The sequence below is a fragment of the Notechis scutatus genome, chromosome 2 (assembly GCF_049901735.1).
Source record: "Notechis scutatus isolate UNSWTSFEM ecotype Mainland chromosome 2, rNotScu1.2, whole genome shotgun sequence".
NCBI lineage: Eukaryota > Metazoa > Chordata > Lepidosauria > Squamata > Elapidae > Notechis > Notechis scutatus.
This window is the reverse complement of record NC_142010.1, coordinates 173,234,653-173,262,089: the sequence shown is the minus strand read 5'-3', so window position 1 is coordinate 173,262,089 and position 27,437 is coordinate 173,234,653. Positions and strand designations below refer to the sequence as shown.

Sequence of the window (27,437 nt, the reverse complement as noted above, 5' to 3'; positions counted from 1 at the left end):
CGGACTGACAGACAGACAGACAGAATGTGACAGCAGCGACACTTTGGGAAAGTAGAGCAAAGCCAGAGTGGGAATTGAAGTCCACACAAGTTGCCAAGGTTGAGAAACAAGGGCTGAATGTATCAACCCAGCCATTCTGGTTTAGAGTTTAGCATGCTGTTTGATTCCGGCTTAGTCAATAAACCATGGCGAAGATCTTCTTGCTCCTTAATGCAGCTGCCCCTCTGCCCCTTCTCCAGCCCCCTGCCCCAGTTCTTTCTTTGGCATCCAATTTTGCAATGCCAACCTCCCCAGGGCAGCGATGAGGCCGACTTCACCCTCTTTGCTTCAACCCAAGATCCACTTCCATCGGGGCAAGCAAGGGGAGGTACTCTCCACACGCTCAGAGACTCCCAACTTCAGGGAAGCGTTCCGCCCATCTTTACGCTCCACTCGGGAGGAGGAAGGCGTGCAAAAGCAGCCCAGACCGGCGGAGGGAACGATTGCTTGGAAACTAAGCAAGCAAGCAAGCAAGCAAGTGCAAGGCTCGGTCAGAAGAACCGGGCTGCAGAGGAAGGCTAGGTTCTAGGTCCAGGACGGCCACAGAGCCGAACCGAACTGAGCCACACACCTTGCAGAGCCGCAGCTGAACCCACCCGCATCCTGCGCGCAAGCTCGGCTGGCGAGGTGGAGGCTGGGCGGGCGCTGCGTGCTCCCTTGTTCTCCAGTGAAGGAGGCCCTAATGCCGGACCACCCACCCCTTCCACTGTGCGCCTTGGGAGGGTTTTGCTTTCGGGGCTTCTGGCGCACCTCCGCTGCTTCCACCGGAGAGGGCAGCCTGCAAGCTAAGGCACCCCCTTTCCACCACCTCCCACCTCTCCCCCCAGGCTTGGCAAGGCTCACTGCGCGTGGGTTCTGCATTTCGAGGCGCCGGCTACGGAGCGATGAAACAGTCAATGGGCTGCGGGGCTGGCAGTCAGTGAGCCTGCAGGGCCGGCGCCTTGAATGCCCCCCTGACGACCTCCTTGCCTCTTAGCGCCCCCCTAAGGCATCCCACTGCCCCCCAGGGGGCAGTACCGCCCACTTTGGGAACCACTGATCTACAGTATACTTCAGAGGCATGTGCTTTGAAGACTAAACATACTCCATATTAAGGCAGTATTTAAGTGTAAACCAATGCTCTAATTAAAATACCTATTAATATGCACTGTAAAAAAATACACCAGACTATTAATTTCAATTTTTCATAACAAATATATCTTGATTTAAGAAAAAACTGTTCAAATCATTAGACACCTAGATAGCGCTATTACAAAACACAGTTGGAACAGTTAGGCTCTTTCCCAGATGGATTTTCAGAGCCTTCATCTCAATACTATATGACACTCAACCAATCTCCAAATACAATGATCTAGCTCTTGCTCTAACAATTGCTTTATTCTACTTCTAACAACCTTGGCCAAGTTAATTTACTGTTTTACCATCATACTATAGAAGCTTAAGCACCAAAATGGATACTTCCATACCGAAGTGGTAGTTTCTTAGTATTTATAAAGAGCATTGACCTAATCTTTCTTATCTAGAAAGCTTAATTCAAAGCAATTATATTATTAGATTTGATGATACTTAATAGATGAAAAAATCCCTAACTGCAGGTACAATTTCAAACTTTGGAGGATGTATCTTGACACTTATACAAATGGATGCACCTAATTTTCCCCCCTCCCTGCATCCCATCCTTCTCTAAACTTCTCAGGAGAGCTTAAAATCTGCAGAGCTTGGCCTGAAGAGAATTTGCAAATGAAAGTAAAAGATAGGAAAGAATACCACTGGATACAACTCATGGCTTCTTTGAAGCTGAACAGTTCATAAACATTTATAAATAGCTATTGTTATTATGTATCTCATACATCCCCAACCAAAACAACATTCCCATATGTATAGGAGCATACATATGGGAAACCTCCTAGATAATACATATGTATCGCAGAACTTAAGTACCTGCCAGAGTAATAATACCACGCTTAAAGATATTTTGGTCACCAGCTTCCTTGATTTTAAGGAAAAATAAAACTTAAAATAGTAGTTGTCATATAGCAAAGGAAATATTTCCTTCTAAATGGCAGCACATTGTCTTAGAAAATAAAAATGGACAATTGCACCAAAGCAGAAATAATAGAATAAGAAAGCTACAAGGGTTCTGCAATTACTTTTTTGCGGGGCGGGGGGGGGGGGACTAATTATGTCTCCATTAAAGCCATTTTGAAAATGAACCAATTTCCCCAGTATCCATTTTATGAAAGCACCTACAACACATCCTGCAAAAATATAATGGCCAATGCTTCAGAACATACTATTGCAATATTTATAATTGAGATAATATATATCACAGACATTTGTCATTAGTAAGAAAATGATAAAAAGTACACTTTTTTATCAACTGTGAACACAGGGCAGAAGAGATAGTTATTTCAAATGCAAATCCTTGAGATCTGACCTGCACGGGATGCTATCTAACCTAGTTATGACTAGCTTTTCAAAAGAAACTTAGCTTTTATATATTTATATAAGTATGCAATGTGTCTTCAGGAAAACTGGTAAGTATGCAATTAAAGAAATTGTATAGCTTTTCCATAATCCATGTAGACACCATCATACAATTCCTTACACTCCTGTCACACCAACCTTTCTTTTCATTCTTCACTGAATACTTTTTCCTCTCCCTTCCAATGTTTCCTCTCTGTCCACTCCACCTATTTCAGAAGAACAACATATGATTGCTTTTGCACCTCGACTAAAACTGCTACTAAAAAGGCAGGACTATAAATTAGCACATATAACACGTACTGTAGCGTTTCAATCCCCCAATATCACATATGGGTCACTGTAACCGTTTTCTTTGTAAAGTATTCAATATAAGCTGTGTGGGATGGAAAGAGAACGGCTTGGAACCACTGAAGTATTACATCCATTTCTGCAAACCTATCCTTTCAGAACAGACACACATGGAAAAATGGAACTGTAAGTAACACACAGCAAACTCTCAAAACATTAGAAAGTGTGATTCAATGAACTATCCCCAAATCAGAAGAAGTCACTGTGATGTTTCCCTGTCCCCTTTATACGTGCTATGCAATTTATAGTAAACAAATGTTGAAGGAGAGAAGGTGGTAGGATGGTTTCAAGACCATGTTATGGTCTTCCTCCACACCTTCCCCACTTTCCTCATTTCAGGTTCCACTGGTTTTAGGAGCCTGCCTTTCCTCTCTCTCCAATCCCCACCTGATATATTAACACCAAGCTATAAGAAAACACAGCAACCTCCCCTCTCCTGAGAAAGGGGGGGGGGGAGGGAGACACAAAGGACAGACCTCCCAGCACATTCCTACAACCATTCAAAAGGTATGTGTGTGTGTGTGGGGGGGGAGTGTGAATGCAATCCCACACCGCCTCCCCAGCCCTTCTGTGTTCATGCCAACCTTTTTAAACAGGTCTTAGTAGTGGACGTCTGCAGCCTGCATTGGTTCCATTACTGCTTCCCTCACGAAACAACCGTAAATGTTAGCACCCCAACATCCCATAGGAAGGAAGAGAAAGCTTCGCTCAGGGTGGTGGTGCAAGGAGCTCCTCCTAGACGAGGCAACCTCCCCTCCACCCCGCCGCCTTCCCTGTCAGGTCTAGAGGCAGTTTGTTATCCGCGGGAAATAGAAGAGGGGCGGGAGGGGCACGAGAAACCAAACCCGGAGTCTTCCCCCTCCCCGTCCAGGCGCTGGTACCTTACGGGAGCTGCGAGGGGTCTCCTTGTTTTCGGGGGCGGCGGCGGCCACCGCTTGCACCAGTAGGCCCAGCTCTGCCACACCACCCCCTGCAATGGCTTCCTGGATAATCAGTGCGACTCCATCCGCCCATCACAAGAAAGGACCCGACCGCGCCGCCTCCCTCAATGAGCGCCCGACCGCGTCGCTACCAACGTTCTCAGAACCTTTTCCCTGCCCGGTTGCCGCCAACGTCCAGAACCCACCACCTCCGCTGCTCTCCATGATGCTCTGGTCCCTCCCCCCCCTCCCTAAGGAATACCCACTCAGCCAGCAGAGGAACAGTGACGTCACGCCTATTGACTTCCTTGCTTACCAATCGCCGTCGCCAAAGCCGAGTCTTGATCGCCTGCGAGCCCTTCGGCTCCGCCTCCTCTCCGCCTCCCGCGCCCCCCCACTCCGCCAAGCAACCAGAGGAGCCCTTCCTTTGTTTTAGCTCAGTTACGCGGAGCCCACCAGAGGATGTCTTCTTTACGTCAGCACGGTGACGTAGACCTAACAGCCTGCCCGCGCTGGAGGGCTGTTGCTTTAGGAAAGACTCGCTGTGGCGGCGGCCGTGCACGTGACTGCCGGGCGGCCCCTCCCTCCGACGCCTTTCTCCTTTAAGAAGGCGGAGTCGAATCTAGGGTTGCCTTTCTTCTTCTTTTTCTTTTTTTAAGTTTCAATTTGTGGCGACCCTTCTTTCATTTCCCCCGCTCCCAATACTGACTGGTGAAGGCGTCTGGCTTTTGGGTCGAGGACATAAAAAAAACAAAAAAACCCAACAACCCTCGGCTTCTTTTGAAGAGCCTCTGCCTACGGTCTCTCTTGGAGCTGAAGGGGAGGGGATGTTGCTTGACTGACTGGAATTACAATAACAAAATCAGAATATGTGCACCTCTTTTAAAACACCTCCCACCATGCTATCGGGCACCATATATCAGGGCAACAAAATGTGGGAGGAAGGGGCTTAGGAGACAACAAGGCATCTGAAACCTGCTTCACCCCTTAGCACACAATCACTTTCTATATCCACCCTAAACTGGGATGGAAAAACCACAGGGTGTTGAAGATGAATTTCACTGCACACCAGGGGGAAGGGGGAAGCAGACAGCGAATTCCTTTATCTCAGTCGCTCCCCTCTCCTCCAAAACTGTGTGTCTGTCCACATGCTATGGCAGTATAATTTTCGACAGCTTTAATGCAAAAAAAAAAAAATGTTAGGGGATTATATCAAATCCCCTAATTCATCTTTTGCATTAAGAAGACCCAGATACTATGAGCTTGACTTCTGCATAAGACATAAGAGGGACGAGATGCTGTCAGTTCAAGAAATCTTTCCCAGGACTCTAAAAGAGAGGTAACCCACCTTAATACAGAGAGTCCTCAACTTACGGCCACAATTGTGCCCAAGATGTATGTTGCTAAGTGAAAGACTTGTTAAATGCATTTTGCCCTATGTTACCACTTTTCTTGCCACAGTTAACTGAATGACTGCAGTTATTAAGTTAGTAACAAACTTGTTAAGTGAATCTGGCTTCCTCATTGACTGCTTGTTGCAAAAGGTGATCACATGACCCCAGACACTACATCCGTCATAAATATAAATCAATTGCCAAGCATCTGAATTTTGAGCTTGTGGGAAAGCTGCAATGGTCATAAGTGTGAAAAATAGTCAAGTCACTTTTTTCAATATCGTAATTTTGAACTGACACTAAATGATGTCAAGGATTGCCTGTACTTTTGCACCTTTGCTAAGTCCCACTGAACCCTGAGAGGGATTTGTTCAAATCAGTGCTTTTAATGGTTATTTTTTTAAAACAGCAGTTATCCATTTAACAAGTGTTTCTTTTAAGAACAAACAACACTGCTGGAATTTTGTGACATCACGTTCGTTCTAATAGAACCAAGCTATCACAGCAATATATCAATGCACATCTGATTATAGAGTTAGAAACTTACTGGCCGATTTAATATTTGTGAGTAAAATCACCAGAAAATAGAACTGTACTAAATTTTTGATAGTGTAGCAATCTCATTTCTCTTTCCCTTACCCTCTATTTGGGGGAAGGGGTTGATACAATGTATAAAGTATAAGTTTGAGAAACAATTCATGAAAAGTGATATTGAATGTCTCAAGCAGAACTGATAACAAAAATAATTATTTCAAAGCTAACAATTTTTCGAAGGGGGGGTATAAGAGAAGAAAGTATTCCAATATTGTTTCACCTCTTTCTATGCGATCACTTTGTATAATCAAAGCTTAAGTTGCCAAAACCTCAAATGGATCTTCTACACCAAGTATTTAGAAATGAAAACACCTCAAGAGTTATGATGGCTGAGTTTCCATAGTATGATAGACTATAGTGTATTGGCTAATCTGAAATTCAGTGTGTTATGTGGTCTCATAGAGAGGGTTAGCTTATGGTTCAGTGAATCATGTCTATGGTAACCATGGCTTAGCCAGTTGTGTGAATATAGGTGACCCGCTAATTTAAATATATTCTATAACACTGTAATAACTGCTGCTCTTAATGACAGGGCATCTTATAAGCATCTTTAAGTGAATGATCAATGTATAGTTAATACAGGGCTATCTGATTACTAACAGTCCCTTCCACCCCAGGATTATCATTTTGTCTTTGGCAATTAATATCCAAAAATTGTAGGACTTGCTAGACAATATATCATTACAGCTTTGCACTTTTCAAGGCTGGCTTCAAATTAATGTAAAGCCAGGAATACAGTAAATGATTTAGAAGCACTTCTGCATATGTTTAATTCAAGTAGAGAATACTAGATGTGGTGGGGAAATACACCACACATGAAGAACAGGATGCAGGGCTGCCCTAGCAATCTCTCTTCAGGACAGCCTCGCCCTTGAGGAGAAAAAAATGATAGCAGTGTATAAGAATTTTGGAGCAGAATATGGAAGAACTGGTGAGAAAGGATAAAACTCCCTTAAGGAAGATATTTAGCTTTTGTTGGATTCAGTTTTATTCATCAACAGTCTAATACAGTAAGTATATGGACTGTAGAATTTTTTAAAAAGGATAATCAGTAACAAGGGAGAATCAGTACAAGCAGAATTTAAGATCATTACTTAAGCTGATCCATACATTTGGGGTACTGTTTAGCATAATGAATGAATGAATGAATGAATGAATGAATACAAAGCTGTCATAGTACGTTCATCAAAACATCTAAAATCTTTTTATTGCCTGTGGAGCACTGCTCTAATGTTAAATCATGGGTAAGATTTCTCCAGGAACAAGATAATATGAAATTGCAAGAGAGCTGAAGATAAAAAGATCAGTCTGGTTATAGGTTCCCCTCACTTCATTTATAACAGTGACATTTTAGATAGCTAGTACGTATCAAAGACAACATTCAAACATTGCAAGTATCAGATACATCAAGTAAGTCACTTACTTTATCTAAATTATCTTAAGGATCATCTAATTCAACCTGCCCACGAACACTTTATGTACATGCATAAATGTTTTTCTCTCAATGATTCATTTCATGAAGTAGGCTGTTAGAAAAAAAATGTTTCTGCAGAACTAGCAGTTGGTACATAAAGTAATCCAAGAATGGATTAGCAGTTATTTTAAGGCTAAAACCCAGGGTATTTTATGTAACTGTTGAAGCATACGACATAAAAAAATGTCTCCTAGCAAAGCGAATCTTCCAACAGTACTAAACAGCACTTTGTATCCAGTATACAAAGTATATCTATCCAGTATTACCGCATAGTGCAAACCAAAAATACCAGGATAGCAGCCTGTTTTATGTATGCAGTTGTAACAGAACATGCTATTATCTAGTGCTGCCATAGGAACCAGAGGCAGCTACTGTATATTGGTTCAGGTAGAAACAAATAGTAATGGTTAGAATGCGCTGGATAAAAACCAGAAGCTGGTTTTAGAGTAATCACTGCTGGAGTTTGGCAGTATTTAAAAAAAAAACCAATAACTTCCCCTTAATGGAACCTCAACCCAACACACTTATGTACGACTATGTATGAAATATTTTAATCACTTTTTATTCAATCAATTTATTCAATTTACTCAGAAATAATCATTCAGCAAGTTTATTATTAAACGTTCTTTCAAATACTGGTTTTTTAACAGATAAGAGTGCACACGTTTGTGCAAAGAGGTGCATAGAAAGGACAACTCCTAAGCAAGTGCTTTCCTTGCAGGAAAAGTCCTTATCAGCGCTTTACCAACTAATGGATGGCAAACTTAGATTCTTGCTCCATGAAATGGAAATTTTGGGGAAAAATATTTTATTGTACTTTTGTAATTACTATGATAAGCACCTAATTCACTGGGGGCTTTATTAGCAAAAGGAATAGTGCATCAGTGCTGGCTGGATTTAATCTCAGTTTGTTCTTCCTCATCCAGCCTATTATTAAGAAGGCAATACTGAAGGTACCGATTTGCTGAGTGGTAACAAACAGCTGCAGTATTGCATGCCATCAGCATGGCTCCCCTATGCAGTGGTTTCATGAAGGTGCTAATTAGGATGGAACTGTGGGATACTGGAGGTCAATGGTGTAAGTGCCAAACAGCAGACTACCAGCTTATAAATATAATATTAAAGAGCACCTGTCATTTCAGATACATCATGGCAGCGCCTGTTAGCGGGCATCCATTCACCTGCCACCTGCATCCCTCACTTTGTTGTGTCACTGCCGCATCACCAGCCGTCCCATCAAAGTGAATGGAACCGTCGGTGAGTCAACAGCGGGTCAGAGAAGGAGCTGCTGCACGACAGAGATGACAGTTGCTCTTTAAAGATTATAATTTAAATCAATTTGATTTAAATCAAATCCACCCTGATTAGCAGTAGAGCTCCACACTGGTAAATGATGGCTACCTATAGCACAGGTGTGAAACTCACATTGTCACGTGACTTATTGTGACTTTCCCCCCCCCTCACTAAACCGAAGGTGGGTATGGCCAGCATGTGATGCATCTGGCCAGCAGGCTGCAAGTTTGACATCACTGACCTGTAGCATTCTGAAACCCAACCCTACTACATAGTCTAGAATAGAATGCCATATAAGTGTTATCAAAAGCTATCAAGAGGGTAAAGAACCAAGGGACCTATTTTACAGCTTCCAGTATAGATTATCCACCAAGGTAGCCAAAGCAGTTTCATTACCATATCCTATACAAAAGCTCAACTGAAATTGGCCCAAGTAATCAGTGTCATTCACATGTATTTGGAGCTGCAAATATACCACCTTTTCCATAAATACTTGAGATTGCCCTATAAATATGCAGCTGTCCTAGATCAAAGGAGTTTCTTTAATAGATGTAACACATGCTGCCCATTAGGATCCCCATCACCTGCTATAACCAGGACTTAATTTTGTATTGGTTAATTTAATCATTCAAGACTGAAAAGGATTGAGTATGCATGTGGTAGCTTTATCTCTTCAAGTTACCCACATTCTTTTACTCTACAAACTGACAAGCATCCCCAAAAATAGTTGCTGAGGATGTACTATTTGAACTGCCCCCAGCAATACTAAAATCAAAATGGGTCCATGGTGACCCATTAAATGAGACGTGACTTCTTCAGAGCAAAACATTTATCTGTTTAGCTCTCCCTAATCCAATGTCTTGGTGGGCAAAATGGTATACAATATAGGAAACACTTGTTCTATGCTGATGTAACAGGAACATTCTTCATTGTTTCTGCTGCTAAAAAGTAGTATTTCAAACTGATCTCCATCTATACCTGATCTGATCTATGTCAAGAGTTCTTCCATTTGTATACCAACTACCATCCAATCTTCCTAATTGCTCTCAATTCCCTAGTAAGCCAAAGGTCTGATGTGACTCTGTAAAAGGGCAGAGGGCCTTTGGATAGCCTGAGCTGTCTCTATAATCTCAGATCAGGCAGAACTTGATATTGTTTTCAAAAGTTGTGGAGAAAATTTCCAAGTGCATTCAGAAAACCACACATTATTATTTCAGAATCTTCAAGCCAGTGTTTAGGGATCCAGTTTGCCATGGGATTCAATCACAACTGTTATGTTTTCAATACATCACCACCTACTCTACATGTACAACATTAATTAGCCTTGTAAAATATTTTTAATTAATTTTTAAAAGAAAATACAAAGTAATATAAGAAAAGAAAAAGAAAAATCAAAGAGAAGCTAAAAGCTAAAAGGAAAAACGGTTAAGGAGAAACAGATAAAAATACGAAGAAGTGGCTTTCAATTTTCCTTTACAACAGTTATAAGTTTACCTATTTATTATATAGTTACAACATACCTCTCTTCTTTCTAAAATCCATTCCATCTAATCATCAAAACCATAAATCATAAGTTCATTTTTTGTTTCATACAAAATATCTATAAGGGCAATAAATCAGCAATAAATGTGTAAATTTTCTTTTCTCTGATCAAAGAAGTCAATTTAGCCATCCAACAAGTTCCATCATTTTCACCAACCATTCTTCCATTGTAAGTATTGTGGAGTTTTTCCATCTTTCTGTATATAATAATCTTGTTGCAGTGATCATGCACAATAATAAAGTTCAAAAAAAATTTCCAACTTTTTCTATGAATCTGAAAAGAAAAATCCTCTAGTTTCAATTACATATTAATTTTTAAAATCCTCTGAATCAGCATACGTAATTAAATCCAGAATGTTCTGCAAAAACATTTTCTATCTCTTGTTATCACAGGAAAATATTACTAACAAGCATTTTGCAATTTTAAAAAAACCTTGTCTCTTTGACACAGATATATCGTTTAATTGGGAGAAGATACATATGACAGTTTTTCACTTAAAGTAACTTTATGAGGCAGGAACTGTTAAATTTGACACTGAATTGAAATGTCAAAACACTTAAGGAAAATGAAAATATACAATGCTGAAAACTAGTTGTTCAGAGAAAGAAGCTATTTTTTCCAAGCTCTTTGTTGTAAATGCTCAGCTACTTTATACTCTCTTTATAAGATGAGGAGGCACATTTAAATAAAATTCCCCTGTATAAATACAAAATATATTTGTGTTTCTTATTTATCTTATTTGCAATTATAAAATCATATCCCAGAAGCATGCAGGGAATAAATCTTTAACATGCTTAAAAACTAGGTGGAAAAATAAAGTTTTTTCATGTTCACATAATCAAACAGATGATAATGATGATGATCTGAAAATCTTTAGATGTATATACTCCTTCCTGGGCAAGTCCAAAATTCAGGAATGATGGAAGCCAGACCCCAAGCTTCCATAAAACCTGAGGTTGACGAAGTATACCCTAGAGCCATGATGGCGAACCTATGGCATGTGTGCAGGGGTGGCACGCTGAGCCCTCTCTGTGGGCACGTGAGCTGTCGCCCCAGCTCAGCTCTGCTGCACATGCACATGTGCCTCCTGCCAGCCAGCTGGTCTTCCGGTCTCTGCCATGCATGCGCGGGGTGCTTGCGGGAGACAGGGCACATGCACAGGGATGTTATGCATGCACAGGGATGCATATATGCGCGGGGTGGGGTGTATGCAAAGGTGGGGCGCATGCGCGGGGATGCATGTGCATGCACGGGGGACACGCGCCCATTGCAATTTGAAGATAAATGCGCATGCTTTGGACACTCGATGCTGAAAAGGTTAGTTATCACTGCCCTGGAGAGCATTTTTGGGCAGGAATTTTGGGCCTTGGAGTCAGTGTTGACTCCTGGCAACTGCCTGGCCAAGTCCCTGCTGTTTCCTTGGCAAGATTTTGGAACTGGTTTTCCATTGCTTTCTTTCTAGGTCTGACAGAGGGATTGGTCCAAGGTCACCCAGCTACCTTTATGCCTAATATAGGACTAAAACACACAGTCTTCTGGTTTCTGCCCTGGTGTCTTAATTTCTACACCTAGAGCATGCCTCACTTCCTCCAAAGTTCAAAAGTCAATTATCCTTCTTTTTGCATGTTTTACAGAATATTATATTCCTGGATTTATAAGAAATTATTTTCCCAATGATATAAAAATCTATTCAAAACTAGGTCATCAAGGTTTGCCGCCTTTGTTAATTTCTCATTCCACAGTCTTGTCAGTTACTCGTTCTTCTACACTTAGGTGAGAGAAATTTATGCAGCACACACATGAACATTCAAAAAGAGCACAGTGTAAGTAGAATTAATGGGGAAAAGTTTTCTTGTATTTTCTTACAGAAAAAGTAAAGTAATGCATGTCAGCATATTTTTAAGAAAGCGCAAAAAAAGTATAAACTGTTACTTTTATTTCTATGCGAGGATAGTATAGAAAATAGTAGCAATAAAGCAGAGGTCCCCAACCCCGTTTTGTGGACTGGAACTAGTCCACAGCATGTCAGAAACCAGTCCGCACAAACAAGCGAAGCCCCATCTACGGGATGCAGGCAGCACACAAAACCACGCCTCCTCTGGTCCGTGGAAAAACCTTTCTCCACGAAACCGGTCCCTGCTGCCCAAAAGAATGGGGGCCACTGCAATAAAGGATAATTTTTAGCTATTCAACAGTAAAAATCTTTAATTAATACCAGTACAGTACACAACTCACATTTAGAATAGAATAGAATAGAATAGAATAGAATAGAATAGAATAGAATAGAATAGAATAGAATAGAATAGAATAGAATAGAATAGAATAGAATAGAATAACAGAGTTGGAAAGGACCTTGGAGGTCTTCTACTCCAACCCCCTGCCTAGGCAGGAAACCCTACACCACTTCAGACAAATGGTTATCCAACATCTTTTTAAAAACTTCCAGTATTGGAGCATTCACAACTTCTGGAGTCAAGTTGTTCCACTGATTAATTGTTCTAGCTGTCAGGAAATTTCTCCTTAGTTCTAAATTGCTTCTCTCCTTGATTAGTTTTCACCCATTGCTTCTTGCCTGCCCTCAAATATCTGGTAGTATTTTCTGGTAGTATTTTAGCCTTGAAGCAATATCTATTCTACAATTGCTTGGGTTAACAAGCATGTTAGCCTGTCACCTAACGTAAGAGAATATGAGGGCTACCTCTATTTCTTCATGGAACGATGGTTGTTACTATTAAGAAGACCCACTCTTCAGTCACTGCTTGGTGAACAGTAATTACAGATGAAGTCACAGAACAGATAATACCATTAAATAATATAGCAACTGAACTTTCAGGAGTGCTTTCCAACCATTTTTAAAAAGCCTTCTTTAAAGAAAAGTAGGTTGGTCTTCTGCCACCATTCTTTTACAGAAAACAAGCAATACTTTTACTGTGCAACCTTGCTGTATTAGTGCTGCTAACAGCAGTGGTAGCAATGTGCTAAGTGGAAATTTGATAGGCACATGCCAATGCTTGCTCTGGTTCTCCTTTTCTTTCCTCTTTTGCAGCTAGCTAAGACATTCACAGCCACGTATAAATCCCAGGAAAGCAGCATGGGAATAAAGCATCCAAAAGACATTCCTTGATGTTTCAGAGGGATCCTAATCACAATGTACACTCAATTAAGATTTAGCTACACTCAATTAAGATTTAGCTATTTGGGTCTATGAGAGCTAGTTTAGTGTAATGGTTACAGCATCAGGCTATAAACTTAAGAGACCATGAATTCTAGTCCTGCTTAGGCACAAAATCAGCTGGGTGACCTTGGGCCAGTCACTTTCTCTCACTAAGATTTGTTCAAGTAGCATCCAAGAATTGGAAACAATTGAATGGAAGGAAAAAATGAGTCTGCAAAAAAATGTCCTTCAGATATCCAGAATTCATCCTCCAAAAAAAAAAAAAAAAAAAAGGTTATTCCATTGCTTCCTAATTGATGGAGCCTTGAAACAGGAAAGGAAAGAATTGCCATAAGTTACTTCCTTTGTGTATTTCCAAGGGAGAAGGGAGAAACTGGCATTTATGGAGAGGAACACTCTAGCAGTTACTTGCTTTCAAAAAATATTTTCAAAAACTGGTGGCTTAAGGCATGAAAATGTTTGCGTGGAAGACATCTCGTGCATTTATTTGTGTAGGAAAGAGGGGCAGATTTTCCTAAGAGCATATCCACATTACTACATATTCCTAATTTTCCCTGAGGACATCTCCTGGCCATTTTTTAAGGACAAGTCCTTGAGATGTAGCCTTCCTCACATCTCCATCCTTTAACACCAAGTGAATTCTGTTGTTTCTGACCCAATGTTGAAATAGTCCTTTCCAACTTTGGAATTAAGCCTTGCTACCTGTATGATTTATGTCTCAGTAAGAGCTAGAATTGGCTATTTTCAGCTACTGAGAGCGTATCCCCCCTTCTATCTAGCCACTGTCACATTCTTCTCCTGGCCTTTTGGTTTGTGTTGCTGGGCTGATATATCTCCACAGGAAAGGAGCCACGGCACTCCAAAAACTAGTGAAAGCGGCTCAGGACCCCTTTAGAATGACCTGCCTCTCACAGATCTTGGCCTACCACTGTGTTAAAAAACTAGTGCTGATTTAGTGATATCAAGACAATCAAGGCTAAAGCAGCATCCAGAATTACTAGAGAATATTGCAAACCAGAAAGTCTCTAAAACCACCTGTCAGTTGAGGCCCTTGTTTCTACATAGCTTTCACATGCAACAGCCACATCTCTAGCCATCTATCAAAACTCATCTCTCCCCCAGCCCCAGCAGGTATTAAGACCATTAGCACTTACATACCACCCCATAGCCTTCTCTAAGCAGTTTACAGAGTCAGCCTATCGCCCCCAACAATCTGGGTCCTCATTTTACCGACCTCGGAAGGATGGAAGGCTGAGTCAACCTTGAGCTGGTCAGGATTGAACTCCTGGCAGTCGGCAGAGTTAGCCACCACTATAGGAAAATTTCTTGTGGCTTCCTTATCACTCCTTATGAGGAGCAATTAGTGGATCTTTATCCCACGAGGAGGAAATCCACCAATTGCTGCACTGTGAAGAGATGAGAGAAAATAAACCACCTTCATCTTTCTTCCTGGAAGAGGCTAAAAATTAAAGTGGAAGCTTCTTGTCCCATAGATCCTAGGCTAGCAAAGCAGAATAAAGTAACTCTGCAGACATCACCCTTCTTTCCTTTCCTAGCAAAAATGAACACAAGAGACATAACACATTTTCTCCCAGGGTGGATCTATTAAGTAGCAGAAAAGTAAGCTTGTTCTTTCCTTTAAAGATAAGAAAGTCAGGACAATTTTTTCTAGTTGGAACAGTATGCGTTAAGTTAGCCTCTTTCTACATAGTCTAAAATAAATGCACTTTTATACAGCATGAGGCATCATGTTGTTCAAGTGATAACTTTTATAGACCAATAATATATATTGTCTATAAGGCTGTACTATATGCCATTTATTGCATCACATCCAATCATTAATGTCATTGTTGAGTTGAGATGGCCAAAACTAACTTTAAAGAATAGATGGGGAAATCATTTCTCAAAATGCTTGGTAAGAATGCAACAGAAAGGAAATAAACAATACATTAGAATTGAAATTCTGCAGAAAGAAAATATCTAATTTGTCCAATTTCTGTGCACAGTTCTGGCAATTTCCTTCAATTCTGCTAGTCAGAGGAAGGAATAAGAAACTATACAGGTCAGTGAAATTTCAGTCCCAGCCACTGCAAAATATTTCACCAATTGTAAGGGCTTCCGAGAACTTGATAGGCATTAAATACACACGTTTAAAAGCACGTTTTCATAAGAGCTTCGCTTCTTCAAAATGAATGAAACACACGCTTTGCTATCACTCATCAATTTGGAGGCCACTACAGTACTGAAAAAGTATTTCAGTGAAAACTTTGAAACGTTTTAACATGCACTGATCCTGGGGGGGAAAAAGTGCAAATACAGGCAGTCCTTAACAACTTACAACCACAATTGAACCCAAAATTTCTGTTGCTAAGCAAGACATTTTTAAAGTGAGTTTTACCCCATTTTACGAGTTTCGTGTCGCAGTTGTTAAGTGAATCACTGCAGTTGTTAAATTAGTAGCATGGTTGTTAAGTGAATCTGGCTTCCCCATTGACTTTGCTTGTTAAAAGGTTGCAAAAGGTGATCACATGACCCCAGGACATGACAATGGTCATAAGTATGAAACTTATTGCTAAGCATCCAAATATTGATTTGGGATCAAATGCTGATCGTTGTAACCCTCAAATGATCACTAAACAAATGGTTGTAAGTCAAGGACCACCTGTATACAGGTCAAACCTTCTAACCTTGCATAAATATCTTCAATGACTTGAAATTGTAAATGTCCAATTAATTCTTGTTAAAAGCTTTCTTGAACATTAAATCCTGATCTTGAATACCATTGAAGATTTGTAAAAAAAGTTGAGTTAAAATAACACCATTCCCTTATATTTTGTATGTAAACTATATGTAGATAGTAACACTGCACTGCACGTGTATAAATATAGTCCCGATACATAAATATGTACTGCTGTGTACATCTATATAGTTACTGAAACAAACAAACTGCCTTAGCCAACGATAACATTTTAAGCTAAATATGTATAAATATTTATTTTTTTAAAAAACCTAGTGAAATAGGAACTTGCACTTAGCTCTCATTATTTTCAATTACCTTGTCACTGTCATCAGTGCAGATGTGGTCTTGATGGATCAGCTGGCACTGGAAGGAAGCACCAATACCACCTGCAAAGAAAGTAAGCAGAAAATGTGCCTTGTGTGAGTTTCTTCAGTTATTTTCACACTTACAATGGAAAATGAAATAACTGCCACTGTCAATGCAGTCACTTAGCAACCCAAACCGAAATCCCCCATAGCTAAGCATTTCTGCCATTTCTTCTCCTTTGAATACCTGATGGCAGCTAAATATATAATGACTCTCTTATTTCCAATTGGTCATTCTCTAAGGATTCTGAGCTATATGCCTATTGTTATATAATAATCAGCTTTGAGCTTTCCTAAATATCCTAATCTTAAGACATTTCTAAATTACCGTATGTAAAATCATATACAACATACTTTTCACACAGGTGTAACAATGGCTGGGTTAATAAAACGAAGCTGTTGATTTTTTTCTCCTCCAATTAGTGATTTATTTGTAAATAATGGTTTATTCTGAGCTAAACTTGTATCTTTGAAACATGATGGATAGTTTCTAAAAGTAATTGACAATACACAGTGTCACATAATTAAGTCCAAGCAAGGTGGCATTAAGATTTACACTGAACACATTTATTAGCTAGTTGCTGAATTGCAGCTCCAGTCAGCAGGGTTGTCGTTTCTGGAGTTATATAATTCAACAACTTCTGGAAGGCCACAATTTTACCATCCCTGTGCAGTGACTGTTAAAGAACAGAATAATCTAATTATTTAAATCAATCTATTTACAATTATCAATCTAAAATATAGGTTATTATAGGCTACTATGTTCTTTGCACTGCCATAACTTTATACCCGAAAAATGACCAGTGTCAAATTTATCTTTTTACACATCTTGAGAACGTGTACATATTCACTACGGAACAATCAAGCCCAAAAGTTCTGACAAAAGCTGTAAGCAGCCAATTTCTGAACCGGATTCCTTGTTTTGAATTAGAGCTCTCAATTTCTTGCTACCAAGATGTTATTAAAATATGATTATTGTTTGATTCATAGAATGAATTCCACTGGCAGCACAAGTTATGAATCCATGTTGGCTTCTACAAATAGCAGTACATTGAAACCAAGGCAGGCAAAGCTTTGCCTTAGTTATTACGCATTTTTGCCATATTAATTCAACCAAATTTAATTTCAAGCAATTTGTGCAGTGCTCAATGCTGAAAAAGACTCCTTTATCTTTTCTTCCTTCCTTGTACAGTACTTAAAATGATACTTTTAGCTGATGAAGCTAAAGTAACATTTTGGAGAAATTTCCACAGCATTGTTACCAGTTTAATATGTCACAGGAATTCAATCCCTTGTACTTCCTTCCCCGTTTTAGTGCCTGCTCATTTTCCTTCCTGATCAGCTTGACGTATGGATACATAGCGTTCTGTTATGAAGCCACTATTTTGCATTCAGTCAAAACATGCTCAGTCCTACCCAATACTTGGCCTTTGCATGCTGCTAGTTCATGGATCAGAGCCAATTCACATCATTTGAAGCCTGAGTCATCCCTCTAGTACACTCACTGGCTTTACCATAGTTACTGGAACAAAGTTCTTGTCATGGCTGTACGAAATATACTGGCTGGCACACAATAAGCTGTTTCAAGCAAACCAAAGTGCAAAGAACTGGGATTTCTACTGTGTTTGTCTTCAAACAGGGTTTCCATTAAGAGCCAAGTCAACTCTCCTTTAAACGTAGCTCGACTCCTGTTTATTGACTCCCAGGCAGTTTTCTTGGCAACTCCAATGAAAACACTTCCTTTTTGTGGGAATTTTCTTTCTTTTTCCCCTGCCTGACCAAACATTGAGATATTCCCTGGAATTCCCTATCCAAATAATAACCAGGCCTGATTCCATTTGGCTTGCAATTCAATGTAAGGGCAACCAGATCCTGATAACCATTGAAGTTCTCTGTCATATCATGAAGTTGTAATTTAAGAAATGGAAATAAAAAATGAATGTGAATGGAGATGTCCAGTGTTCAATGTACTCTTTATACTGCCCTGTGAGGATTACACTCCATATTTTACACAGGTAATCTTCAATTTACAATATTTTGTTTAGCGACTGTTCAAAGTTACAACAGCACTGAAAAAAGTGATTTACGACTGTTTATCTTACTTACGAACAGTGTCACATCCCATGGTCACATGATCAAAATTCAGACCCTTGACAATTACTTCATACTTATGACGGTTGCAGTGTCCAAGAGTCATGTGATCACCTTCTGCAACCTTCTGACAAGCAAATTCAATTGGGAAGCCAGATTCACTTACTAATTTAACAACTGCAATGATTCACTTAACTATGGCAAGGTCATAAAATCAGGAAAAAATCATTTAACAACTGTCTTGTTTATCAATGGAAATTTTAGGCTCAATTGTGGTTGTAAGTTGCGGACTATCTGTACAAACATCTGAGATTGTTCTATTTAAAATGATTACTCTGGTATAAAAAGTTTCTTTGTCATGCAAGATGCTATTCTGAGCTAGGCTGTACGGATAGCCCTTGAGTTACGACCATAATTGAGATCAACATTTACATTGCTACGTGAAACATTTTTTAAGTTAGTTCTGCCCCACTTTACGACCTTTCTTGCAACAGTTGTTAAGTGAATCATTGCAGTTGTTAAGTTAGTAACCAACACGATTGTTAAGTGAATCTGGCTTCCCCATTGAGTTTGCTTGTCAGAAAGTGACAAAAGGTGATCATCACATGACTTCAGGACATTGCAACTGTCATAAATGTGAGTCAATTGTCAAGCATCTGAATGTAAATTATGTGACCACAGCTGCAATGGTTATAAGTATGAAAAATGGTAATCAGTCACTATTTTCAAAGCTGTTGTTCACTCTGAATGGTCACTAAATGAACTGTTATAGGACTACCTGTAATGCCATAATCTCTGATATTAAACCTTACAAAATGAGTTCTCTTTAGGTTCCCTAGCACACTGAAATTATTTCATTTGAACAAAGCTTCATGATTGAACAATCGCGAATTGAGACTGCAAGCCGTTGAATCTAAGGCATATTCCGAGTTTCCTTCCTTTCCTGCATTCCTTGATTAGGTCAGCCAATACAGAACTCAGCACAGCCTTCCATCTGAGGCAACCATACCATTTTTCTCCTTTTTTCTTTTTGCAAAGCTGTAACTTGCTCCAAAGCATTGATGCTTCAAGGGAAGGAACAGAAATCTGAATTGATCTCTTGAAAACAAGTTTTAAAACTAGGCCACTGACTGCATAAAATTAGCTTTAGGCAGGCCATGCCCATCTTCCACCAATCTGCAAGTATCTTTTGTTGACAACTTAAAAGCTCTTATTTAGTAGACAACAAGGAGTGTACACAATCAGTTCTTATATTTGGTTTCATAGATCCTTATCTCAAATACCGGTTCCAACAGTGTCTTGCCACAGTGAAAACTTCCCCTGAGCACCAGAAATAAGGGAACTTTCATATCAATAAAATTAAATTAAAATACACCAGGAATTCCCCATCTGGGTATATTTTAGATTTTGAGAATACAGGTAGTCCTCAACTTATCACCACAATTGAGCCCAGAATTTATGTTGCTAAGTGAGAAATTTCTTTTTGCTCTGCTTTACAACTTTCCTCGACACATTTGTTAAGTGAATCACTGCAGTTCTTAAATTAGTAACATGGTTAAGTGAATCTGGCTTCCCCATTGACTTTGCTTGTCAGACGGTCACTAAAGGGGACCACATGACTCTGGCACACTTCAACTGTAATAAATGTGTGTCAGTTGTCAAGCATCTGAATGTAAATCATGTGATCATGGGGGATGCAACAGTTATACCATGTTTTCCCAAAAATACAACATACCCAAAAGTAAGTCCTAGCTTGATTTTTACACCTGTGTCCAATATAAGCCCTACCCCCAAAATCAGCCCTAATTAAGACCCCGCCACTCCAGAGTGCATGAGTAAAAATTAAGGTAAGATGGGGACGGGTGGTGGTGGAACTGCCCTATTACTTCCCTTCAGACAGTTGCAGCCAGGCCTCGCACACCTCGACTCCTGCCTTGCTGGCCCATTTCTTCTGCAGCCAGCAAGGTCGGCAAGGCTTTCTTGAAGGCCTCTGCAGCCGATAACAGAGCTCCGGATCGATCCAGAGCTCTGCTTTCGGCTGCAGAGGCCTTCAGGAAAGCCTTGCGGGCCGCAGAAGTTCCTGAAAGCCTCTGAGGGTGAAAAGGAGGCCGGGGAAATGCAAGCAAGTGAGGTGAGTCAGTGGATGACACCCCCCCCCCAAAAAAAATAAGACCTGGTGGCTTTTTCTGTGGGGAAAAAAATATAAGACAGGGTCTTATTTTTGGGAAAACATGGTGTGAAAAATGGTCATAAGTCACTTTTTTTCAGTGCCATTGTAACTTTGAACAGTCACTCAATGAACTGTTGTGGACAACTACCTGTATATTGCAATATATACACGTAGTCCTCCACTTAACAGCTTCTGGGGAGCTTTCCCATTTCTAAATGGCTTCCATGAGGGCCATAACTAGTTACAAAATATAGTTACCACAATGCAAACCCATGTAACCACTATTTTCTGTAGGTCACTATATTTGATCTTGCTTTAATTTATTTTCTGGGAAGATTGGGCTAGTCTCAGAAAAAGTACTGGGAAGCAGCTATTCACACAATACTATCTAGATATTTGACATGATTAGAAACAGGAGTTGGATTAATATGATTCACCAGTAATTGATAAATTAAAATTTATTTTTATTGTTCTCCGTGAAAGCATTCATTTCTATTATAGCATATTCTAAAGCAAATTAATAGTCTGGGTACGACAAGAGCAGAGGTATTATGAGAACTGCAATGTGAGTCAACATCAGAAAAATGCCTCTGGATATCTTATTTATATTATTCTTAATGCAAAATTTACTGGGACAATGTGTAAATAGCCTTGTTCAATTTAATATGGAACTTTTTCATGCTTTACATTTGACTCGCAATAACTCTGCCAAAATCCTGGGCAATAGAGGTAGTTCTCATTTAGCAATTGCCTTATTTAGAAACCATATGCAGTTACATGGTGATGAAAAAGTAACTTTGCAATCAATCCTCACATTTATGACCTTTGCATGCCTGTAAAGAAAAGAAAAGCTGAAGTAAGATCATCAGCACAGTTGCTGTTTTACTTAGCAACTGCTTTGCTTAACAATCAAGTTGCCGGTCCCGATTGTGGTCAGTCAAGGAGGATGATATGTACTCAGTTTTTCTGACATGTCAAAGTCAGTTGCTATGCCCAGATGAAACTAATCTTAAAGATGCTCATAAATAAACCTGACCAAATAATATTTGCAATCAACTAGTATCTGTATATGTACATGCAGTAGTAGTTTATTGACTGATTAGTCTTCTGACTTTATCAGTAAAATAAAATATAAAATAAAATAAATAAAATAAAATATATCGTCTTAATTCCAGAATAAAATAGATAGGAGGAAATACGGTGACAAAATACGTATGTCCTAATACAAGGAGTCAGTAATCAGACAACTTAATCTTCCTTACATGACATCCCAATTTGTTCAATGTGTCAGGTTCTTAAGACCACTGCCTTTGTTATAGTATACAGAACTGCTAAGTTTATATGTACATTTAAGCCCAGGAGGAAATATGACAATAGAAAATATGTTTCCAGTGGGATGTTCTTTTCAATATGAATATGTGTATATTCCTGAGAGAAGCAACTTTCCAAAATAGGCAGGTCCAGATGATAGGTAGATAAAAGATACAATATAAAGAATGAAGTTGGCAAGGCAGGCATTAGCAGTTACCCAGTCAATAGAGAACCAGGATATCAGATGAGATGGTCTGTCTGTCAAGAGAATGGCCAAATATCCCACTGACTCAGAAAGGTGGGAGGAAATGGCCTAGAATTTAAGCCCTCAGAGACCTATATACAAACTTTGACGCCTGGGTATAATAGTAAGAAGACCTCTTGTATGCATTTTAGTCGAAAATAAAACCACCCTAATCTTGCTGTGCCAGATCTATGAGCTTTCTGCCAGATGAGTGAGTCCCAGAATGAGAAGTTATTGTCTGGAGAACTGAGATTTTCAGTCATATTGTACAAAATCTGACACACAAGAATTGATCCCTGTATACTGGAGAAAACAGGATAATGGGTTAAATTGGGGGAGGGGAGGGAGAGGGAAAGGAAGGAAGGAAAATGAAATGAGGATAAAAACTAGAAGGCAGGAAATAAAACAAGCTTTGTTCAAAGAGAAGAAATACCTCCCAATGAATGTGATATAGGAGAAGAAGTGATAGAACCTGGGGGTGGAGTTAAAAGAGGCATCAGCCTAGAATTCCTACATAGCCACAAGCAAACTAAGTCCATCCTCCCTTGAATTCCTGCTGATCCTTATCTAACTTCAAGCAGTGTTGTTAGTTGAGAAGATTCCTGTCCATTGGCTATGTAGCAACAAATCAATTTAATTGGACCTTCACATGTGAATTTGGTCTTTCACACCTGATACCTGATCTTTATAGATACCTGCAGCCATTTCCACCCTTGCCTTTTTGTTTATTTTAAATAATTTGCTCTGTAATTCTAAACATATATACTATATACAACCTCTACTTTATGAGATGGAAACCGTCTTTCTAATAAGTAGACATCAGGATCTGTAGTCATCAATAGCCTTACCTCCATACATTTGTCTCATCCATTTAAAACTATTCAAATGTATCCAACATTCAGTGTTTATGAATAATTAATGTCTTTGTATGGTAGTACTTTTTCCATTCTAACCTGCCACCATTCAATTTCATTCAGTTATTCCAAACAGTGCTATTTGTTAATAAAATATTTATCATGGTATTCCTTTGGAGCCAGAATACCAAAGCATCACATCAATTTTGTCTAGGCATTGTACAGACATTGTACAGACATGGCATCCATCTTTTATTGAAGCAGCCATAATAAAACAATCTGTTATTATACTGCTGAATTCTCAGGGACTTAGTATTCAAAACTGAATAACACCTATATAGTTTCATTCCTTAAATTTTCCAACTTAAATCTTAAATCATTCCTTAAATCAGATCAAGGTTCTGTTTATTTTCCTAGGCGAAAAATTCAGTGAACTCAACTAGGTTGTAGATCACTACAGTTACTTCATCTCTAACTTCAGAATTGTAGGCAATCAAGACATATGACCACGTAAATATATAAATAGTAGTTGATGGGTGTGTACCTTTATAACAACAAAAAAAAACCCTTAATTTTAGAAATTAGTAAGTCATCATTACTCCACTGTTTGCAAAATTCACTGTGACCTTGATGGTGAAATCAAGGTTCATCAACACCTTTTGCAACCAGGTACTTTCCCCAGTAACTGCAACTAGACTGGAGAAAAGGTAAATTCAAAACAGTAGGTTGCTAAGTGCTCAGGGTGAGGTTAGAAAGACTGACTTAAATTGATGAAGCAAGAGGCAGAGTAAGGCAAGTTTTCTTCCTCTTCTTCCAAAAACAGCCAAGGTGTTCAAAGCTGTGGCAAAAAAAATGTGTGTGTGTGTGTGTGAACTTTGATCTAGGTTTGTGTAAACCGGTCTAGAATTATGGTAGAACCTCCACCCCCAACCCCAAGTTCTCAAAGTTGCAAGTGTGCTGTTTCTGAAGGTCTTAGATAGATAGCTGTCCTTAAACTTATCTGAAAGGCCAGGAATTGAGCCTGTGATATTTTGCAACTGCACACAAACTGAATACCTCTGTCACTAATAATGCTTAAAAAAATAGCTAGAGAAAAATTCCATGGGGGCTGTTGCACTGGAAATACATTTTCATTCTTCTGCATCACATCCATTCAATCTGCTTAGGTGTTTTTTTTTTTCAATAGTAAATTATCTGAAGTCATAGTACTAAAAGACTTCCTTTTCCAATTTGCGATTGCTTATTATATGGGAATCCTCTTTAGTTATCCTAGCTTCTGGAAGACCAGATAGTGGCTATCAGTGGAAGCTTTCATTATACATTAATGGTTCACATCCATAGATTTTTCCCCCTCCAAGTAAGCTTCTCCCTGTTTTTAGGCATTAGACAAAAGCTGTCCTGAATATACCACATTAGAGAGCCAGTTTGGAGTAGTGGAATTAAAGGCTAGAAACCAGGAGACAGTAAGTTCTAGGCCCCTCTTAGGCATAAAACCAGCTGGTTGACTTTGGTACAGTTCTTCTCTCTCAGCCCTGGGAAGGAAGCAACAGCAAACCATTTCGGAAAAATCTTGCTAGAAAAACTGCAAGGTCTTGTCTAGGCAATCACCAGTAGTCAAAAACCGACTCAAAACAAACAAAAACAAACAAACAAACCCTCCTCCCCAAATGATGGCTGGAGAATTCTGGGAGTTGAAGTGCACAAGTCTTAAAGTTGCCAAGTTTGGAAACCCCTGCATTAGATAGATACAGAGAAATGCAAATTATTTTACCTGAGCATGTAATATTTAAGATACTCTGGCTCTTAACACACTATACAAGTAATCACAATGCAAATTTCAGGTTATAAATTTTAACCTATTGTAATAGCAAAAAGAATGCAGTCGAGTAAACATTAGGTAGTCACTAATCATGGAAAATCTGAACACAGACCATGTTACTTCCCAATAACACAATATGCAAACTTTCCTATCATGCTTTAAACTTAATCAGAACTGATACGATGTTTTTCTTGTTCATATTTGCCTCTTTAGTAGCTATTCCCAGCTGATACATGAAATAAAATCTACACACTTATTGAAAATTATTTCTGCTAAATCAAACAACTGAATTGTGATTATTTGAACTGTACCTCGATTATAAGTTTGTTAGTACTGTTAATGGCACTGAATACTAAGCAACCCTGTTTAAACTAACATCCTGAATTTATTGAGAATTTATCTGACAGTTTAGTGGTTTCACCTTCAAAGCTCCTATGGTACTTGAGATTTTATGCAAGAAAAGGTACCATGTGTATTATTGAGTTCGCACAATTCCTTGATATAAATCTACTATGTCGTTTTATGCACCTTTTCCTTGACAGTTTTAATACCCGCAAATGTACTTTCTAACATCCTCACATCTTATATACAAAATATTAAACAAGTATACCAGGAATCTTTTTGTACCATTTATAGCACATGCCAAACATCACTGTTGTGTTAATTATGCATAAGTATAATAATCTCATTAATTGCAGAACAATTCATATCACATTTGTACAACTCAGTTCATGCTGCTGAATAAGCTGCCCACCTGTATCTTTTTTCTCTCAAATTAGCTTGATTTTCTGCCTGAGTTACATTTTCCGTTTCCCCCCAAAAATACTAATTTTAATTTTAATAATCTCCTTAAGTTAATGTTTAAACCTGACTACTGAAGAAATTAAGCATTCATGTTATGTCTAATTACATACTTTAATACAAAAATGCCATCCCATTTTTCGATTCAGATTTTTCCCCCTCAGTTTTTGATTCAAATCTTATCTCATGAGGAGAATACAATATATTGCAGGACTAATTAATTGGCTATCTTCAAACACTTGGGGGCAGCCTGAAAATTTCATGATTCAAAATCATTGTTAAACACCTATAACATGTTCACCTATGTGAGATTTAATAAGAAATGACAGGCTTCAAATAGCTTAAATGTACAAAGTGTCTAGCACACTAAAATGGAAGAATGTGTGAAGTAAAACTCAACAAAACCATGAAGCAGCCCTTTTGCAGAAGTTATGGTAGATGGAAGTGCTTAGTGCAGCAATTCATGCTTTTAGTCTATAAGAACGATACACCAGGCCAAAATAAAAGTGTTATTTCATGGCCTGTCAGACAAATTAGCTTTACCCTTCCTGCCTGTCTTGGTTTCGCTCTAATTAGCAAACATCTGTCCAAGTCTTGTTTCAGGAAGGTTAATATTTAAGCTCGGTTCTTATTTGCTTTTATTAAAAAGATATCTTTATCCCATACATTGGGAAAATGTTCTGAAATCTCCTTCGACATCACAAAGAATATTTGGATAATTTAATAATACAAATTCTGAATATTCTTTAAGCAAAATCTTGATTTTATGTAATAAATTAAATAAGCAAGTGATTTGTTTGCTTCCCCAAGACATACCAAAATTTTCCTGCACTAGAGAATTCACTTTTTCAATTTACAACCACATCTGTATGAATTCACCCTGTTTCTGAAATGCAGCATATGATTTTAAGATTATTACTTCAGTGTTCTCTCTTGTTCCATTTCAAAATAATACTAAAAAGTGCAAACTGAGACACTGGAAATGATACATGAGCAATCCCAAGAGCCAAATGTTACCCGATCTTTAACTTATGGCATGCATCTGGCTGCCTTTTCTCGGTAGTAGTGCAGTAAAATCCACAACAAATAAATTACTCCATAGGTTTTTTTTATTCACAACATTTAGATTTTTAATCATTTACACAAAAGTAAATTGTGGCCTGGAAGTAATTACACAAAACATTAATTTTATCAATTACCCAAGGAAAAGTTCACACATTTTGTAATTCTCAGTAAATTATTCTGTTAGGCTAAAAATTAAATTAGGCTTAAAATCCTGCAGAGAGTCCTCTAACAATAGGGAGAGCTACAAATGTTGTCAAACAAACAAACAAACAAACAATATTATAATGACAGAATTCCCATTTTATGGAGAGAGAATGTCCAGCAGCCATTGTGCTAAAAAATTTGTTCATTTTAATGCTGATAGTTGGGAAGAATGTTTTACACCTTATTCCAAAATATAATTCTAAGTCAGATGTAAACATATTTCATAACTAAACAGGCACAAAAATGTTTCCACTTAAATCATAGCTGCATAACTGTGAAAAAAACTCTAGTTTTGAATGCAGCACAATAGTGCCTCCTAAATCATCTGATAAATTGACCCCATTCTACCAGGCCTGAATAGACAGAATTTGTATTTTATTTTCCAAATAACTCTCCTACATAACACTCATTATAAGGTGTGACAAAAGCTATTCAGCAGTTTTAAAATTCAACAATAAGGTCTTCAAAAAATTACATCCATCCAGTGTAAATGTTTAATTTCATTT

The 27,437-nt window shown here is 38.8% G+C and overlaps 1 protein-coding gene across 12 annotated transcripts in view; it reads right to left on the bottom strand.

The window, feature by feature from the left end:
- The window catches only part of RNF38 (ring finger protein 38), a 105,624-nt gene that overhangs the window by 35,895 nt on the left and 42,292 nt on the right, over positions 1 to 27,437 (bottom strand). For 6 of the 12 annotated variants that reach the window (XM_087957424.1, XM_026672970.2, XM_087957426.1 and 3 more), the window contains one exon: positions 16,323 to 16,393. Coding sequence is in view for 4 of the 12 variants with exons in the window: in XM_026672970.2 (XP_026528755.1) it covers positions 16,323 to 16,393 (71 nt within the window). In the remaining 8 variants the exon portion in view is untranslated. Of the gene's footprint in view, positions 1 to 2,664; positions 2,733 to 3,755; positions 4,047 to 4,110; positions 4,357 to 16,322; positions 16,394 to 27,437 lie in introns of those variants that run through there. The other 6 variants (XM_026672971.2, XM_087957423.1, XM_026672974.2 and 3 more) reach the window with 6 other exon arrangements.